The sequence below is a fragment of the Melozone crissalis genome, unplaced genomic scaffold (assembly GCF_028551555.1).
Source record: "Melozone crissalis strain CALT ecotype California unplaced genomic scaffold, PUWL_Pcris_2 ptg000004l_1, whole genome shotgun sequence".
Taxonomy (NCBI): domain Eukaryota; kingdom Metazoa; phylum Chordata; class Aves; order Passeriformes; family Passerellidae; genus Melozone; species Melozone crissalis.
The window spans coordinates 43,182,680-43,199,816 of record NW_026535782.1 but is presented as its reverse complement, the minus strand read 5'-3'; the positions used below and the strand labels follow the sequence as shown (position 1 = coordinate 43,199,816).

Genomic DNA, 17,137 nt, shown 5'->3' with positions numbered 1-17,137 from the left:
GCAGCACTGGAAGTCCCATGGAAGGAATACCCTACTTTGTTTTCAGCACATTACCTTTTAGTAGGGATCAAGTCATAACCTGCACTTTCACAACTCATCATTAGAAACTGTGCTGCTGATACTCCCAACTCACCTCTCTGGACAGACAGATTTGTGAGAATCGAGTTTTATTCTCCTGGCTAGACAGTAGTGACTGATAAAAGTTCTCTACCGCTGCAGACAAACAAAAGGAGATCTATAAAATACTTCTCCCTATTTTCTCTTATTAAATTATGGTGGGAGCCCATGGATTTGTGGAGGAGTTGTACCTGTCCCATCAACACAAGGACAGAGGAAGAAAGAGACAGGTTTCACAGACAAGGCAGAGGCATTCTCAGCTTTAAAGGAACCCACCCAGGGCAGGTATGTACCATCATCTTGCAGGGAGCAGCTGCCCTCTGCTCTGGGCTATCAGATGTGAGGCAAAGACAAAAACATTCCTCCTCTTAACTCAGCAGCAGCAGCAGCTCTGCACGTCAGCTCTTGGCTGATAAACACAGGTTCCTAATTCCAGCCACATTCCCCGTTTTGAGAATAAGCAGCCCTTTGCAACTACTGCCGCTCATGAGAAGGGGGAGAAGGAGGGAAGGGTTACAACATTTTCCATCTCCTAAAAACACCAAAACAGAAGAAACCCCCGGGTTGTACAGGGCAGGCAATTGACCTGCCCACAGCCCTCCCAGGCAAGGAATGCACAACATGGACGTGTCCAGAGGCAGGGGTACAGCCACCCTTTTACTTCAGGCTCCAATGAGTTTCTTGAGGAACGCCTCCAGCTGATCCTCGTCCTTTATGCCCACAAATTTATCCACAACGTCTCCGTTCTTCATAGCCAGCACAGTTGGCACTGCTGACACCTGGGGCAAGAGAAACGGGGAGACAGGTGAGCAAAGCCTGCAGGAAGCCACCTGCCCCTGGTCTCCCAGTGAAGTCTAAGGACGTGGCTACAAGGGAGCTGAGCACACACTGCTCTAGGGTAAGATGTCCACTCACAAAACAGGCCAGCTGAGCTCCGTGTTCCCCCTCTCTGCACTGACTTACACCACTCTACTGGGAGATAAGGCTGAGCTGCTTTCTGAGTTTAAATAAGACCCAAATGTTTAAAGACAAAACCACAACTCATACAAAAACAATCTCCAGTACAAAATCTTCTTCTCCTCCTTCCCTTTTGTCCTCTCATAAACGAACACACCTAGGACACATCTCAGACATAATGACCTTTGGACATTTTATGGCCAGAATAGCATGAGACTGGACCTGTGTTCTTCTCCAGACAGGACTGGAGCTCTAACCCCAACCCACCCCACCACTGCACAGGCAGATTTCCTGCTCATATTATGGCAATGACAATCCCCTCCAAGCCTTCTTCCTTTCCCCAGTTCTGTTTTCAGTTATTTAACTGGTCACAAACCAGTGGTCATTCAGTGCAGATCCCTGATGATTAGGTAAGAAGTGAAAAAGTCCCTCTGACCAGAGCTAGCAGGCAGCTGTGCTGCTCTGGGCGCTGCATTTTTAGCTCAGAACAAAGTTTGCTGGGAATTATCCAAGAGAATAGTGTTGGAAATGACAACATTCCCCAGGGACTTGCTGGTTGACTGGTGACAGCAGAAACCCCAGGGACATGACTGAAAGAAGGAACAACCAGAGCTTGGAGAGCTACAGCAATGGAAGATCTGATCACATTTCTGACCCCACAGCTTATCTCTGCAAAGTTTTCCCCCCAAAACACATCCTGTCCTTATCTTGCCCGCTGACTCTTCTCCAGCCTGCAGGGCCTTCCCGTGTGCACTGCCAGCCCTGCTGCCAACAAAGATCTGTAAATCCCTCTGGAAACCCATCAGAGGGCTGGCTTTTCTCCCAGTGGGAGCCTGAGATGAAAGGGACATTTTGTCTTCCCTTCCCACCCGGTCCCAGTTGGGCAGTCCAGCGTGGCTCCCCACAGTGTCCTTCAGGGCTCGTGCAGTCTCATCTGAAGGGATGGGAGCGTCGGGGCTGCTCAATGCACAATCTTCAGCTCCTCCTAGTGACTGCAGGGAGCAGATCCAGAGGGCTTGGGCCACCGATGGTGCCAACACATTCCCTTGTGATTTTGTGAGAGAGAAAAGATGCACTGCACTCAGCTGCTCCGTCCCTGAGAAGGCAAACCTCCACTGAGCCTCCCTCTGGTTTGCACAGTGGGTTAATATCCAGCAGAGTTGCTCCAGTCCTATCCAAAAAAACAAGCGCTGGCCCCTGTTAGGGCTGGGGTGAGGAACAGGCAAAACTCCTGGAAGCTCTACTGAGAAGCAGCCAACACCACGTTGCCAGGCCCTGCAGGCTGACCAGCGCACCCACGAGTTTCACATGGCCTTGATTCCTCTGTCTCTTTCCCTCTTTGTGCAGGTGAGCAAATCCAAAGAAAGAGTGGAAGGTCTGGGGCTGGTGCTGCAGAGCCAGATGAGAACTGGGGGCACAGAGCAACTTTCCTCTGCTCAGAAAACACGATGTTTTTGTCAGCTTCCTTCCTGCCAGCTGCAGTAAGGGCAGCCTATTAATGGAGCATGTACTTTGTTTTGCTGGTTGAGAAGCAAATATCATGGGAATTTCTAGAATGCAAAGTTGAGGGCATTTTTTCTTTTTTTGGGTCCCATCTGCACTGAACCTAAACAAACTTTACTCCTCCCTGAAGAGCATTTCTATAGAAAAAAATCAGTCTGCTTTTGATTAGTGTTGACCACAGATAAATAAACAAACATGCCCATCCAGGTTATTTGTGGCAACACCCATACCAAGGGAATTCTCCCCCATCTGAAACTTTTATACAAGCTCAGATGCCACACAACAGAGCAGGGGGAAGTATTTCACCCAGGCCTCTGAGTGAGGAGGTAACAGGATGGAGCTCCACTGATGAATGACCACCTCTGTACCCAGTGGCTCTCCTGAGCTGCCCACCCACAGTGGCCACAGAAGGGGCTGCCCTTTCCTGGTCACCACACACAGAGGCAACTGGCTAAGGCAAGAGATGAATCTAAAGAATTTTAAGAGACTGCAGATAAACAAAAGTATTTCTTCTCCCTTTCTGCTCTTGGGGCGAGAGGTCAGGATCTGGCTGGAGCAGTGGAGAAAGGCCACAACCAGAGATGAAAGGTATTTGATAAAACAGGGAGTCCCCAGAGAAAACACTTTTGTGCTGGGCATAACCGGACAGGGAAGGGCACAGGGGACATTCCTAGTTGCAGGAAATGCATCCGTGCTTTGTGCTAAGCTGGGATGGCCAATAGCCAAGGGCTTGTATAAAGGAATGTGCCAGCATTCCTCAGCTCTTCCAGGGGGCCTCCCCCTCCCACTGCCTCCCTCTGCACCCAGGAGGCTGCTCAAGAGGACATTGTGCAAGCAGGCAGCAAGCTGGGGGTGCGTGTGTGCGGGGGCAGGGGAATAAACATGGATGGAGTGAGACTTCCTGGCAGCTAGTGAAGGAGTTGTGGGGGTGGCATGGACACTGAAAACCCCAAACAAAGACTTCCTCAGCGTGCAGACATCTGATTCCCTAAAGAATGACTTTAAAACAAATGTTTTCTGATTCCCTCTAAACACCACCTGTGGTTTTCCTGATCTCTCACAAACGCTCTGGTCCCTCTTTGATCTCAACTTAACTGCCTTCGCATCAGCCCTTACATTTCTCCTTACATGGTAACTTCCCAGAAGATGAAGCAAAACCAAGCACATGCTCAGCACATGAACAAAACTTCTGCCTCAGAAAGAATGCTCCAAACTTTGAAGATCGGAGCACAAAATTCTCCCATCCCCCTACCTGTCTGCAGCTATGGTATGTGCAGACAGTCTAAGGACAGTGTTGTAGCCACGGGGATAATGGCCAAGACAAGACACACACGCATCACTCCAAAAGTGGAGGAGGGCTTCTTGCAAAACAAAAACTTCACCATGTTTATAAATAAGGTTCCTGAATGAACTGCTAGAAGCTAACCCTTCCCTGCAGCCTCAGCCCTACCTGCACACAAACACACAGAGCAGGCAGTGCTCCCTCAGCACCCGTGGGGAGAGGACACCCAGCACATTATCAAAGCTGCACAACTTGGGACTTTCAGCCTTTTCACAGACCTTTCTCTGCATGCACTCACCCTGCTTGTCGTTTTCCACTCATCTGAGATTATCCTCTTGTAATCTCAGCTCATTCTCTCTACTGGAAGGTTTGGAACAATACATGAGTTGAGCTAATAATCTCTATTCTCTTCTCCTTAGCATGGTTGCTACCAGAGCTTTCCCTGCATCTATTAGGATTTACACACTTTCAGATCATCACTAAAAACACCTCAGCCTCTTCAACTTCTCACCAGCACCCTCTGAACTATGCAGGATTTTGGGCTTTCAGGAGCCAGCAGCCATCTTCCTTGGCCTGGGGTGTATCTGCCAGCACGCCTCCACCCTGGAGAGCACCCTGGAGGCTCTCATGCTGAGCTTGTGGGAACGGCAAATCATGTCTGTGGCCACCAGCTGTGTGGGCACTCCACCACAGCACAGCAGAAAGGTCTCCCTGGGGAAAGAGTGGGAGGGAACAAGCTGTTCCCGCTTCCATCTGCTTCTAGCTCAGCAGGGTGCAGGAACGGCATCTTCTCCAGGCTCAATAAATTGACAGCTTGCTCAGGAGACAGTTCACACTTTTCAGGGCGGTTTGAGGAGCTTGCTGTGCTAGTTGTCACCCTGGGAGCAGGACTTCATCTGCAGAGGGGGAGCAGATCCATCTGCATGATACCCAAGTGAAAATGAGGCATGTTTTTCCCCTGTAAAACATAACAGCAGGATGCCCAAACTCCATGGGCAGAGTGGTTGTTTGCAAGGAGAGACAACAGAGGCAAGCGCGGCCCTCAGAGGGGCTTTTGTGTTTCTTAAACTACCTAACTATAAATAAATGAATCATGTAAACTAAAGCCATGACCTTCTCCAGTCATTCTGCTTTTTCCTGGGAGAAAGGCAGCACAGGGAACACACCCAGCAGTAATGTCACACACTACTGTAAGCACCAAGGTCCTCCCCTTTCAAGAGCAGGATGTGTGCTCCTGTTATTTTTTCTGACCTGGCTTCTACCTGTCCAAACAAAACTCACTGTGTCTCCTTGTGCTGCAGCTTAAGGATGGGGACGTTATGACCCAGCTCAAGATACTGAACAAGGAAGGGAAAGAGAGGACAGGCTGGCTGCACAAAGAACCATGTTCAGTAGCACAGCAGAGTGGGGTTTGTAACTTCGCGATCTTGCCCTGCACCTGAGCACCCCAGCTGGCAGCAAAATGCCATGTGTACTCCAGGCTCCTCGAGGCCAGGGAAGTGCTTACCCTCACAGCCACATGCAAGGCCTAGAGACACCTCCCTGCAGAATCAGAGGTGGGGATGCTGGGCACGACCAGCAGAGCTGGAGCAGAGCCAAGCAGCAAAATCCACCTACTGACAAGTGACCCAATGGATCAGGAACCTGTAGGCTCTGGGCTTCCCCTCCCCTCCCGTGCTGCTGCTGTGCAGGCACTGTTCTCCTTAGGGAGGCACCTCTGCACTGCCAGCCAAACAAAGTCTGTGCTCTTCCACCTCGTACCTCGTACTCGATGGCGAGGTCTGTGTGATCGTCAATGTCCACCTTGGCCATCAGCACCTTCCCCTCCTGCTTGGCCACCAGCTTCTCTAACCTGGGGCCCAGGATCTTGCAGGGACCACACCACCTGATGGAACAGGAAAAGAGAGGGCGCATTAGGAGAGGCAGGTGCAGCCATGGAAGGCATGCTGGAACATCAGTGCCTTTGCCACCACTGCTGTTCCACTCAAGAGCCAGCCTGGAAATACAATTCCTGAACCACGGCTTAGAAAAACACTTCTCTCACAAAGGAGCTGTCAAAGGTTAAGGAAGCTCTGCATCCAGCTTCAGGCTTCAATCAATTGTCCTCTCCTCCCTGGATGATCCCAACTAGTGCTCACTGTGCTTTGTCACTTGGTTTATTTAGAGCAGAAGTTTTTTGGCTGTTTTGTGTTCTCTTTGCACCAAATCAGGTGTAACAGGCTCACATAACAGTAACTGGAGTACTATGAAAATACGTGAAAAACTCAAAAATAATCAGTTAATATTGTTAATTATCTTCATCAGTTAAGATAATTGTTAATAGAGCAGATAGCATCTAGGAATATTTTTACTGGCAGGTGGATCACAGCATTTTTATTGATGACAAATGCTGTCATTGGTGTCACATGGCTGTTATTAACACATAAAACATTTGCTATAAAGAGCCTCAAAACCATGCAGCTTTAAGAAACATGGAATGATACACCATAACAATGGTGAGGCATAGCAAGTGCAGAGCCCCCTGAGGACATTGCATCCATGAAGCCAAATAGGGCAGATATCAGAGCTTTTTCCTGAGGAATCTTTTGTAGGATGATGCAATACTGGGGCTGGGGTGACACCTGGAAGGTGCAGCTGTGCCACGCTGGGGAACGCCTTCCTGGCACTGCTAGACAGTGCTGCAGGGTGTAGCTGTGAGGGGAATCTTCATGGATTGAGCCTGACAGCAGAAGCATCTTTCAACACTGGACTACACAGCTTGGGAAGCCCTCAGGCATGCTCCTCCATGGTGAGCCCGGAGTGCCACCACATCAGGAAAGTCACAGGGATACACCTGCACGGGTGGTGGTGGAGAGGGGTGCAAGAGCCACGAGTGGAACTTACTGCGCATGGAAGTCCACCACAACGGGCTTGGGGCTGTTCACCACCCGGTCCTGGAAGTCGCTGCCATCCTGCACGTTGAAAGTGTTCCTGCGGCCGGCTGAGGTGCCAAAGGCCCTGCCGTGGGATGGCAGGGGGCCCCGCGTGGGGAGCGCCAGCAGCCGCTGGAGCGCCAGCCTCTGGGCCATCTGTGGGGAGAGTGGTTGGTGGGGCGGGTGCACCCCACGGCTGCTCCCCCTGCAGCAGCGCCCCGATCCCGCCCCCAGGCAGGAGAGAACCTTATGGGGTATGACGGGATTGCTTCCTGCCCCCTGCCCAGCCCTGCCCGCTCTGCAGCTCCAGCCCAACGGGCACGGGGCTGCCGGCTGGAGCCCGCCTGCTCCCCGTTCACAGGGAGACAGCCCCAGGCACAGACTCCCCGTTTCGCTCAGCCCTGCGGAGCATTGCTGCCCCCACGGCCCGTTCCCCCCCACCCACAGGGCAGAGCCAGGCCCGCTCCGACACCGCGGGGCTCCGTCAGCCCTTGTGCAACAGGTGGCACAGGGCCCAACGCTGTGGGGGAGAACGGCCCCAGAGGCCGGTGCCCCGTTGCTCCCCGAGCCCGAGAGGGCAGGGCCGGGAGGGCCTCGCTGCACCCGCCGGGCCCGCGGCCCGCCCGCACCTTCGCGGCGCGGAGGTGACCGGACACACCGAGCTGACCCGCACACACCGAGCTCCGGCCCCCCTGCGCCGATTGGCCGCCGCCGCCGGAAGGCTCTACGGACGGGCCGGCCGCCCTCGCAGCCCACTGGCAGTCGCCCGGAGGGCCGGGTAGCTCTGATTGGCTGCCGTGCCTGTCCTTTAGGCCGCTTCGCCCCGCCCCCGGAGGGACGGTGGGATGTGTCACGTGGGGCGGACCGTGGGTGCTGATTGGCGGCGGAGCCCTCCCCTGGGCGCGCTGGCGCAGCCCGAGCCGCGGTGCCGGTGGCACAGCCGGTCCCTCCGGCTGGCGGCTCTCTTCAGCTGGAGGCTGGGCAAGGGGCTGCCAGCGTCACCTGCTTTAAGCTTTCCTGGCACTGCACAGCTCTACAGTCCCCCCGACAGCAATTAACTCCGTTCCACAACGCGCCCGCACGGGACGGGCACCGGGAGCAACCTGGAGCCCTGCACTCAGGGGTGGCCACAGACCAGCGGGCCCATGCCACCCTCTCCAGCTGCATGCGAACAGGCACTGCCTTCCAGCAGCAGCATTGCCTGCAGAGCCCAGCATCCTCAAAGAGAGCAAGAACTCCCCTGTCACTGCCTTGACCTCTTCTGCTTCCCTGCCTCTCCAGGGAACTGAGGTTTTAGGGAAACAGCAGCTGAATTCAAAGCATTGGGAGAGCTTTAGGTACATGTAAGGTACAGCCTCCCCTCAGTTTGGAAGCAATAGTGTGCATTTTGCAAGAAGCTAGAGAGTTGGAAAACGTGTGGAGATAAAAGCCTGTTCCCTTCATCCCTCCTCTATTTCCTAGAAATCACAGGGACATCATGAGGTCAAGCTCAGAACTGCTCTTGCTTTGCAACTCCAGGCCCATGGAAGGAGTCCAAAGGGAGGTGACAGCCAAGCATATGTGGCTGACAAGGGGAGCAGTAAAGTGCAGACAACCTCCCCGTCAGTCCCTCTAAAATCTCAAGGTGACTGGAGGGGAATAAAACAGAGAAAGAGCATTTTAACAACATCAAACTTTCTTGATGGGACATAGTGCAAATAGGAGAAATATTGGTCATGCTTTATAAAAGACAGGCTAACCTTCTAGGCTGCTTGGTGTGGGAGAAAAAAACCATGAGGACAGCAGACCCAAACTCTGTAAGTCTGTGTCCCAGGTATTCCAAGCAAGCTGCTCATCTGTTGTGGAGGAAAGAGTCTCTTGTAGTGTTCTCTAGAAATTATAAATTATCTGACCTATACAGCAACTAAAAGAAAATAATCTTTCCTCACTCAAGCTACACAACTGCCCTAACTCAAATGCAGGAAAAATACCAGGAAGTTTGCCTGGAGTACCACTTCAGGATTCAATGCAGAAAAAAATCTTCAAGTATACACAGCATAGGGCATCCAAGGACCAGAGAGCCACAGGCTGTGAGCAGGCCATCTCTGAGGGGGACGTGACATCTGAAGTTTCCCAGGCATTCCTGCGCTCACTTCTGTGGCCTCTGTACATCACTGCAGATCCTGGTCAGTGAGATAAACACCAACACCATCTTCAGGCCACTCTGAACTCTGCAAGGACAACATGGGAACCTCAGCATCGCTGGGTTTTGGTCCCTCAGTCCTTCGGAGGATGTTGGTCCTCTTTGTAACAGCAAGATCTGAGCAGGTCTTTGGCAACTGACGATCAGTGGGAGGCATGGGGATGGAAAAGGGATGCTGGAAAGGGCAGAATCCTGCTGTGGATCTCTGTTACAGTACTGTCACGAGAGCACCTATGGATTTCAGTGTGCAGCAAAAAGGTTAAAGCTCATCCTTGGAATTAACAAGATGCTGCAGAGGACGAAGTGGTATCCCATGATCTCTCATCAAGTGCTCCTGTGAGCCGTGGTGGCTGTCAGGGGGTCTGTCACCCAAGTCTGTGTGAGTGTAATCCTGGAGCAGCCCAGCCTGTACCGCGTGCTGCCGGAGCTCCTGGCTCCCCAGCAGCCCCTGCATTTGAACGTACCCCTGCTGGCAGGAGGGAGGCAGCTTCTGGTGGGTGAAGGCAAATAGGAAACAGGACTCTGCAGCGGAAAGGAGCAAAAGTTAGAGTCAGCAGAGACACCCTGTAGGGAAATACTCCCATCAACTATCAGGGACTTGTTCAAAACAAAAGGCAGAAAGGATGAGGGAAGATGGCTGGAGTTTCCCACTCACTCCCCTTCCCTGGGTGGCAGCACAGTAATTGATGTACTTCTGCAGAGCTCAGGAGATGCAGAGAGGGATCCCCAGTCTGCACACTGAGAGAAAAAGGAGCTGGATTTGAGCTTGCATCCATCTGGCATATTCTTTGTGCTACAAGATGGCTTCCCTCTGTGTGCCATGTGGGCTTCCTGCAGGAGGGTCCCACACCAGTGTTAATACCAGGAAGGGAGGCAGCAGAGGCTCTTCACCTCTCACATCACAGCACTCCCATTTCCCATGGGAAAGCAATCCAATCACCGGTACACGAGAGCTAGTTCACAATGGCACAAAGACATGTTCAGATAATGAAGAAGAAAGGAAAGCTGCAGCTAAAAAAAGGATTGAACCCAACCTTATATGCCTTTCTCTAAGTCCTGGCATGCCTGGGCCAGTCTTCTTCTAATGGTGACAAGAGCAAGGACTCTTTGGGAACATACACACAGAACAGCACTTTGTACCATCTGGTGAGTGCCTTGAGGAGGTGTGACTGATGGTGAGACACAAGCAGCTCACCGCAGGGAGATCTCAGCTATTTGCATACGAGATCACTCCTGTCCCTTGTTCCTCACATTGCTCCTCCTCTTCCTGCCACTTCGACCCTGTGCACAAATTACCTGCAAAGAAATTGCGCAGGTCGGTGCCGAGGCAGTTCTCCAAAAACCGCCTCAGCGGCAGGATGTGAGCATTCGGGGCTGTCCAGTCTGTCAGAAAGTCCTCCACAATGTGATGGATGGCATTTGGCCGGGGCAGAGGCCAGTCTGGGGGATGGAGTCTCATCTCACGCTCTGCCAAGAGAGCATTAAGGGAGTCTCTTAGAAGCAAAATGGCATTAAAAAGAGCTTGGGGAGTGGAAAGCAGCTGTGACAGCTGTTTCCGCTTTTGTCCTGACCTTTCAATCCATTACTTTCATTTGCAATCCCCTCTGCTAGCTCTGTCCTCAACAGCCCTGCCACTCCACAGCTGCCCTCTGTCCCTGTCTGTAGCATTCCTGTCATTTCACTCCCATTCCCCCTGGGCAGGGACTGCCAGATGGGCTACGTTGTGTTTAGTGCTGCTACCCATCATGCTGATTTCCGAGAAGGCAAGCTGGACCCTAACCCTAGGTTTCTGGAGATGAAGATTTCAACACTCTCATTTCCCGAGGAAGTCTACCCTAAGCTTGCTTGCTGCTGGATTGAACACTCCTCTTCAAATCCTTGCCTTTGGCTGCCTCTATGTCTGTGTGACCTCTCAGACCTGGGCCTGCCAGAGAGCAGCTTTTTCTTTGCAGCAAGATGGCCAAACAACAACACCCTCATCTGTCAGGTTCTGCAAAATTCACATAGGGTGCCAGCCAAAGGGAAGAACTGTTCCTCTTTTTGGGCATGAGGAAATTTCCAGCACGCCTGTTTGTTCATATTTTCAAACGTGAGGTCTCTGGTACAACCCTCCACGCCCCGTATCGGTCTTACGGATGGAACTTTCTTGCCAACTCTCAGCTTCCTTTTCAGCTCATACTGTGGTGGGAGGTGTCTCACAGGAAGGGGGAATAGTGCTTTCAGGTACCACCCCCACCCTGGCTCTGATTTATCTTTATCCCTCTTTGTTTTGGTTGTGTCACACAAGTAGCAGGAAAGCTTACCTGTTGGGAGGTGTTTGTAATAGTAAATAACAGGATGTAAAAAGTTGGACTGCCAGGCATGCTGCGCCTCCCCCACAGCACGGTTGTAGTAGAAGACATCCTTGTCAGCCCCAGAGAAATTCCTGCCATACTCCATAATGATGACAAAGAGCCCATTGCGAGCCTTTCTTCCCGTCTGCATTTCGAGCTCGGCCAGGACTCCAACAGGGTACTCTTCCAGGTATTCAAATGCTGTGGCATTCCTGTGAATTGAAACACCACTGGAATTTTCCACCAGAGAAAGCCAGCTGGGATCCAACCCACCCTCAGCTGGTCAAGGCTAAAGCCAAAAAGTCATCAGATAGTAATTTTGTTTGGTCATTACAAATCTGAGCTGGACTTGATGCAGAGCTTATAAAGGCTGCAGTTACTGTTACAAGACACCATTATTTTCCTAGATTATGGGAGTCTCTCTACAGTAGCACTGCTCAACAAAGTTGTTTTCCTGGGGTCAGTAAAAGAGTACTACACTTCTGAGCCTAGAGGGAAGGTCTGGACCATTTCAGCCCTTTAAGAGGGAGAAACAGAGTGCACAATTGGGCACCAGTTGGAGCAGTAGTACAGGTTTGGGGTGGCTACCTATGCAATGGCAACATCCTTAGGCAGGAACAGCACAACTGGTGTAGGGGCAACATGGGAGGCAGTGGTAAAGAAACAGAAATGAAATTATGGAGCGCAGTGCTGGGAATAATTACTCACTCACTCTCTCAGCAGTATGATGTCAGCCAGGACACTGAACATCTGGTAGAGGCCTGAGGCCTCATTCACCCTCTTGATGATGGAATTGGTCAGCTGTGTAATAGGGTAGACTGTGGATGGCCAGGGGACACCATGGTGACGGTTTTCCAATAGGCGATGGACTGCCCGAGCTAAGACATGAACAGAAACAAAGACGGCTTATTTAACAAGGCAAGCTCATGCTTTAACAAATCCAATCTCTGTGCTGCAGCAGGAGGCAATAAACAACCTTTACAGCTCCTCTGAGCTCAGGATCTCCCACCCCAATCGCCAGTAACTGCAGTGGAGATGCCCTCAGAAAGCTGATGTGATGCTAAGTGGTGGGGGAGGGGGTGGGGGGGTCCTTGGGGGTATTTCATTACTTCTCAGCAGTCCTTTAATGATAAGGATGGGCACACACACATAAAGAAGGAAATTCTCTCTACTGCCCACAGCTGCTGGGTTTTAACTCCACAGCACAGACCTCTCACCCACAGCCTGTCACAAGCCAGAGCGTCTGGCAGGAAGAAATCTATTGTGTTACATAAATAACAGACAGCGGGCAAGAGAGATACAAGACAAAACAAAGACAGATAACCAAAAACTTCATATATGACCCCAAGTCACTTCTCCTCCACTTCAGATGATGCAGCTGCAGCTTGACTGTGTTTTGTCCTTTTTATTGCCAGAACAAGACTAAGGGCAATCTCTTCCCAGCAGTAAGCTATGGATTGTTCCTTTGAAGGGAGGGATTTCCACCTCTGCCCTTTCTGTACACCCCAGTACTCACTTGTATACCGGAATCCATGGATGAAGCCCCCAGCAGATTTCCTGAAGTCAACTGAATGGCTAGCAGTGCCAAGAACAAAGAGCCCCCGAGTGCCTCTAGACTCATAGCTGGGTTTGATTTGAGGATACTTCTTAATATTCCCTTTTCCTGGCATCATTCTCAGGGATCTGATATGGAAAAGAGAAGAGCAGGCTATCAGGAAGGACAGGAGTAGAAAAATAAAAAGGGTTTCTGATACACATTATTTTGCAGCCACTGCAAGATTCTGCTTCATACCCCTGCTGCCTTCAGTGGAGTTTACTACTAAAATGAGGATCTTTGGAGGGTGTTCATCTCAAGATAGCCCTGGACAAGGTCTAATTCTCAGCTGAGCCACTAACAATGAATTTTGGAAGACAGTGACGTTAGCAGTATCATTTTCAACTGCAGGATGTACCAAGGTGGAATGAAGGTTGCATCCTCAGGGAATTTTTTTTTTCCTTGACAAAACCTTTTTGTAGCAATCTGCACCTTTATCATCCTCATTTCATAAAAAACCCCCAAACATTGCTAGCCTTGTCCATGTGATCTGGCAGGTCAGGATGTTAAGTTCTAAAGCTACAAGCTTTTCTGTGTCACTCAGGTCTCATTGCTCCCATCGGCACAGCCTCAAAGCCTGTTGGTCAGAGGGCAGTGACACACATTCCCACTGGGACACAGCCTTACCTGCAGGATAAACAAAGGACTGTGCAGCAGCTCAGAGCACATGGAGGTCCAAGCAATGCTGCCAGGAGAAGACCTGTTCTTCCCTTCCTCCCTACCCAGGCCCTTCATCCTAAATACCTTTTTTCATGGAGATCCTGGTTCTCCCTCACCTGTTATAGATAGAGAAGTCAAACTTCCAGCCCAGGCAGCGGATGACACGGTCGTAAGGTGCGCGGGTGGCAAAGTTGTCCAGTTCATCCTGAGGGAGGGTGATGGAGTCGATGCCTGCACTGATGTTCCTGTTCTCCAAGTAGAACCGCAGCGTGATGTGCAGCTTTCCCTTTTTGTCCTTAACGATAGCCAGATCTTCCAGGTCGCCCTCCAGAAGCCCATCCAGAGATTTCAGCTGGTAGGTGTCCAGCAGGCCATTGTTAATTGCTCTATGGAAAATACAAGAATGTAAAGAAAGGAGATTCTGTCTTAGCTTCTAAAAATGGGATAATTCATCAGGCATCCCAACTCCTCTTCAGTGTAAGGGTTACTCCCAGAGTCTCAGGGCTCACAGGAACAGCAGAGGTAACATTGCCTGGCTGTCCTTGCAGGATGTAGCCAACCTCCTAACTTTCCTCTGTAACTAGAAGCAAGAGAATAACTTGAGAGCCAGTACATTTTAAAGATTATAGTTTCCAAGCAGACATGTTTCTATTTTAGGTCCTAAAAAGCTCTCACCAAGCCTCTGTGTTCAGCAAATGCAACCTGGATTGCTCTAAAGCAAGGACCTACAGAAAGCCCCATGTTTTCCCTATGGCCCCCATGACCAGAGCACCAGTCCAGCCTGGTGCCTGGGAACAGGAGCAGTTCCTTACCTCAGATCCCCGACGTAGTGGGTGGCCCAGGAGAGGCGCACACGGGAGCGGCTCACCATGTGGATGAAGTTCGTGACACCCAGGATGTTCTCTGCTGTCTCGAAGGCCGAGTTCCCTCGGCCCAGGATCAACACGGTTTGGCCAGTGAAGTCCTCCGGGTTGATGGACACGGTCTCGTAACCCTCCACATACTCTGAGCCAGGAAAGTTTACCACGTTGGGAACCCACGTCCCAGCAGCAACCAACAAAGAGCTGCAAGAACAGGGATAGCACACGGAAATGCAGGAATTTCAGGAAAGGGGCTCCATCTCCTCATTCCTTCCTCCTCCCTCCTCCCACTGTGGAAGGTGGCTGCAATGTGACCCCCACAGTGACACTGGACCAGCTGCACAGGCCATGGTTTCAAGAGAAACCTCTACCTAGCTTCAACTAATGACATGCTCCTCTCTTCCCTATCCTCAGGACAACCAGGAACACTGTTATATATAGCAACAGCCAGTGTGGGTGCTGTGTACATATGCATCTCCCTCGCCTGTTCATGAATGCAACTTCTACTCGTATGAACTCACTGACAGTATCACAGGTTGATTATACGTTGCATAAAAATGACTTGGATTTAAAATTTGAGTTGACATTTGGCAGAGCAGAAGTCATTTTTAAGACAGACAGGAAATAGTTTTGATATTTTGAAATGTAACTGCCAGTCATAAAAATACATTAGCAACATCGCTAATTGTTAACCCCAAAAATAACTACAGTGATCTTTTTATATCACTCCATAAGAGCTTTTACTTGACTCTTGAGGAAGTTTTTGTGACTTAGATGGAAGCACCAGGCGGCTGAGGCAAGCAGCACTGCCTGCTGTCCCAGCCTTGCTTACACAGCGTCCCGAGAGCAGCTCGCTCGCGGTACGTGGGTGTCCGGGATTGCCTTCTGTCCCCTCGGAGCCTGCCAGCAGCACACCGGCAAGTGACAGCCAGCACGACCTGCTGTCGTAGAGCTGAGACTCTCAGGAGAGGTGAGAAATATACTCCGTATGTTCACACGAGTAACTTCAAGGTTTTTAGGAACGGAGCTCAGTGGTGGTACGGGATACACACACGTAAATAGCACGAGTGGAAGGGGAATTCAGCGACCAGCAGCCCTGAGGGTTATTCTCACAGTCCTTGCCCCTCCCCAAAAAATTCCCCACTTTCCTCTGCTTCCCTGCTGCCTGTTCCAGCTCTGGGCTAACCAAGGGCTTCACTTGTCTGGGACACACCCCTGAGCACATGCGGGAAAACGGGAGCAGGATGTCACTGCTCTGACTCAATCCAGTTTGTAATAAAGGCAGTGCTGGCTGTGAGTACAACTGAGTTACTTTTTTCACAGACAGCAATTATCTAGTGATAAAACAAAAGTGCCTTCAAGCATAGTTATCAAGGACAGACGCTGCAGTGATGACCATGGCAGCCAATTTGTGTCTGCCCTCGCAACCTCCTTAGCTGCCCAAACCAAAACACTGCTCGTGAAAGGCAATGCCTTCCCAGGAGCAGTTATTCCACCCATCTGCCTGCCAATTCCTAAAAAATGTTTTCTGCCCCTGATGGTGATTAAGGTTCTAAGAGGCTGTGAAATCTCCATCCTCAGAGGTACTCATGCCTCAACAGGGCAAAGCTCTGAGCTTAATGTCAAGCCCCAGGTTTGTCCATTACCTGCACTTGTAGTTCTTCCTGTCCTGGTCGGTCAGGAGAAAATAATGGCCGTTCCAGGCCTGCTCATTCTTCTCCAATGTCACATGGATGATGGCTGTGTTGTACTGAACCTGCAGCTTCAGCAGGGAAGCAAAGTCCTCCAGGTAACGCACCATGGCGTCAGCGTTGGGGAAGAAGTCGCGAGAGTAGCGTCGGAAGAGCAGCCGCCGGTCGTGGCTGAGGAGCGAATTCCAGTCGTGGCGGAGGTTGAACTCGCTGTTGGACTTGCCCGTGTACTGCTTGTTGATGCTGATGAGTTTGCGGTGCCGAGGGTAGAGCGCGAAGAAGCTGCCGGGAGCATGGCTCCGCTCAAACACGATGTAGTCCCGGCCGGCTCTCTGGAGGAAATAGGCCGCCTGCAAGCCCGCGGGCCCGGCCCCGATGACGCAGTAGTCGTGGTACAGGAACGCGGCCCCACTCACCGCGCACAGGCCGCTGGCGTACATGGCCAGCCCCAGGAGCGTCCCGCAGACCGCCGGGGCCATGGCAGGGCTGGTGCAGCCGGCCCTGAAGGGAAGAGGACCGGGAGGCATCACCCCGGGGGCTGCAGCCTCCCCACAGGAGACCCCCGACCGCACCTGTCTTGGCCCACCGCCGCCCAGAGCCGGCCGCCATGACGCCCCCACACAGCGTGGGGAGTTGGAGCAAGGCCCTGCTCCCTGCCAGCCAATAGCAGCTGGAGTCCTGGACCTTCCAGCCAATGGGCGCACAGCGGCCCCGACCACACCACACAGGTGGCAAGGTGGGGCAGCACCTGTGGACTGCTGGTCGCGAGCGCCTCTGCGCCTCACCAGCCAATGGGGACGGGCGGCGCAAGCCCCCCAGCCAATGGGAGAGGGGGTGCCCTGCGCTGCCCTCACTCTCCCGCCAATACGGTCCCGGCCCTGATGCCCCCGCCCCCGCCAAACGGCGCACGAGGCGCAGCGCACGTGACGCACGGGGCCGCGGCCGCCCGCCCGGGGCCGTACCTGCACCATGGAGCTCCCGCCGCTCCGCTCCGCTCCTCCCGCCCGCTCCCTCCTCCTTCCCGCGCCGCCCCGGCAGGGCAAGGC

At 52.1% G+C, this 17,137-nt stretch overlaps 2 protein-coding genes across 3 annotated transcripts; both read right to left on the bottom strand.

Annotated features, from left to right (window-relative positions):
- Positions 1 to 747: 747 nt before the first annotated feature.
- On the bottom strand, positions 748 to 7,477 carry TXN2 (thioredoxin 2). The gene is made up of 4 exons (XM_054278015.1): positions 7,401 to 7,477; positions 6,743 to 6,927; positions 5,621 to 5,744; positions 748 to 896 (listed from the first exon to the last, which is right to left on the bottom strand). The coding sequence occupies exons 2-4, from the start codon at positions 6,925 to 6,927 to the stop codon at positions 780 to 782; spliced, it is 426 nt and encodes a 141-aa protein (XP_054133990.1). The 5' UTR covers positions 7,401 to 7,477; the 3' UTR covers positions 748 to 779.
- Positions 7,478 to 8,322: 845 nt separating this feature from the next.
- FOXRED2 (FAD dependent oxidoreductase domain containing 2) lies at positions 8,323 to 17,095 on the bottom strand. Of its 2 annotated transcripts, XM_054274992.1 has the most exons (9): positions 17,054 to 17,095; positions 16,047 to 16,592; positions 14,353 to 14,604; positions 13,657 to 13,926; positions 12,803 to 12,969; positions 11,999 to 12,164; positions 11,257 to 11,498; positions 10,250 to 10,420; positions 8,324 to 9,475 (listed from the first exon to the last, which is right to left on the bottom strand). In XM_054274992.1, the coding sequence occupies exons 2-9, from the start codon at positions 16,568 to 16,570 to the stop codon at positions 9,213 to 9,215; spliced, it is 2,055 nt and encodes a 684-aa protein (XP_054130967.1). In that variant the 5' UTR covers positions 16,571 to 16,592; positions 17,054 to 17,095; the 3' UTR covers positions 8,324 to 9,212. The 2 variants fall into 2 exon arrangements, with proteins under 2 accessions (XP_054130960.1, XP_054130967.1); XM_054274985.1 differs by lacking the exon at positions 17,054 to 17,095 and having other exon boundaries at positions 8,323 to 9,475; positions 16,047 to 16,618.
- Positions 17,096 to 17,137: the final 42 nt, after the last annotated feature.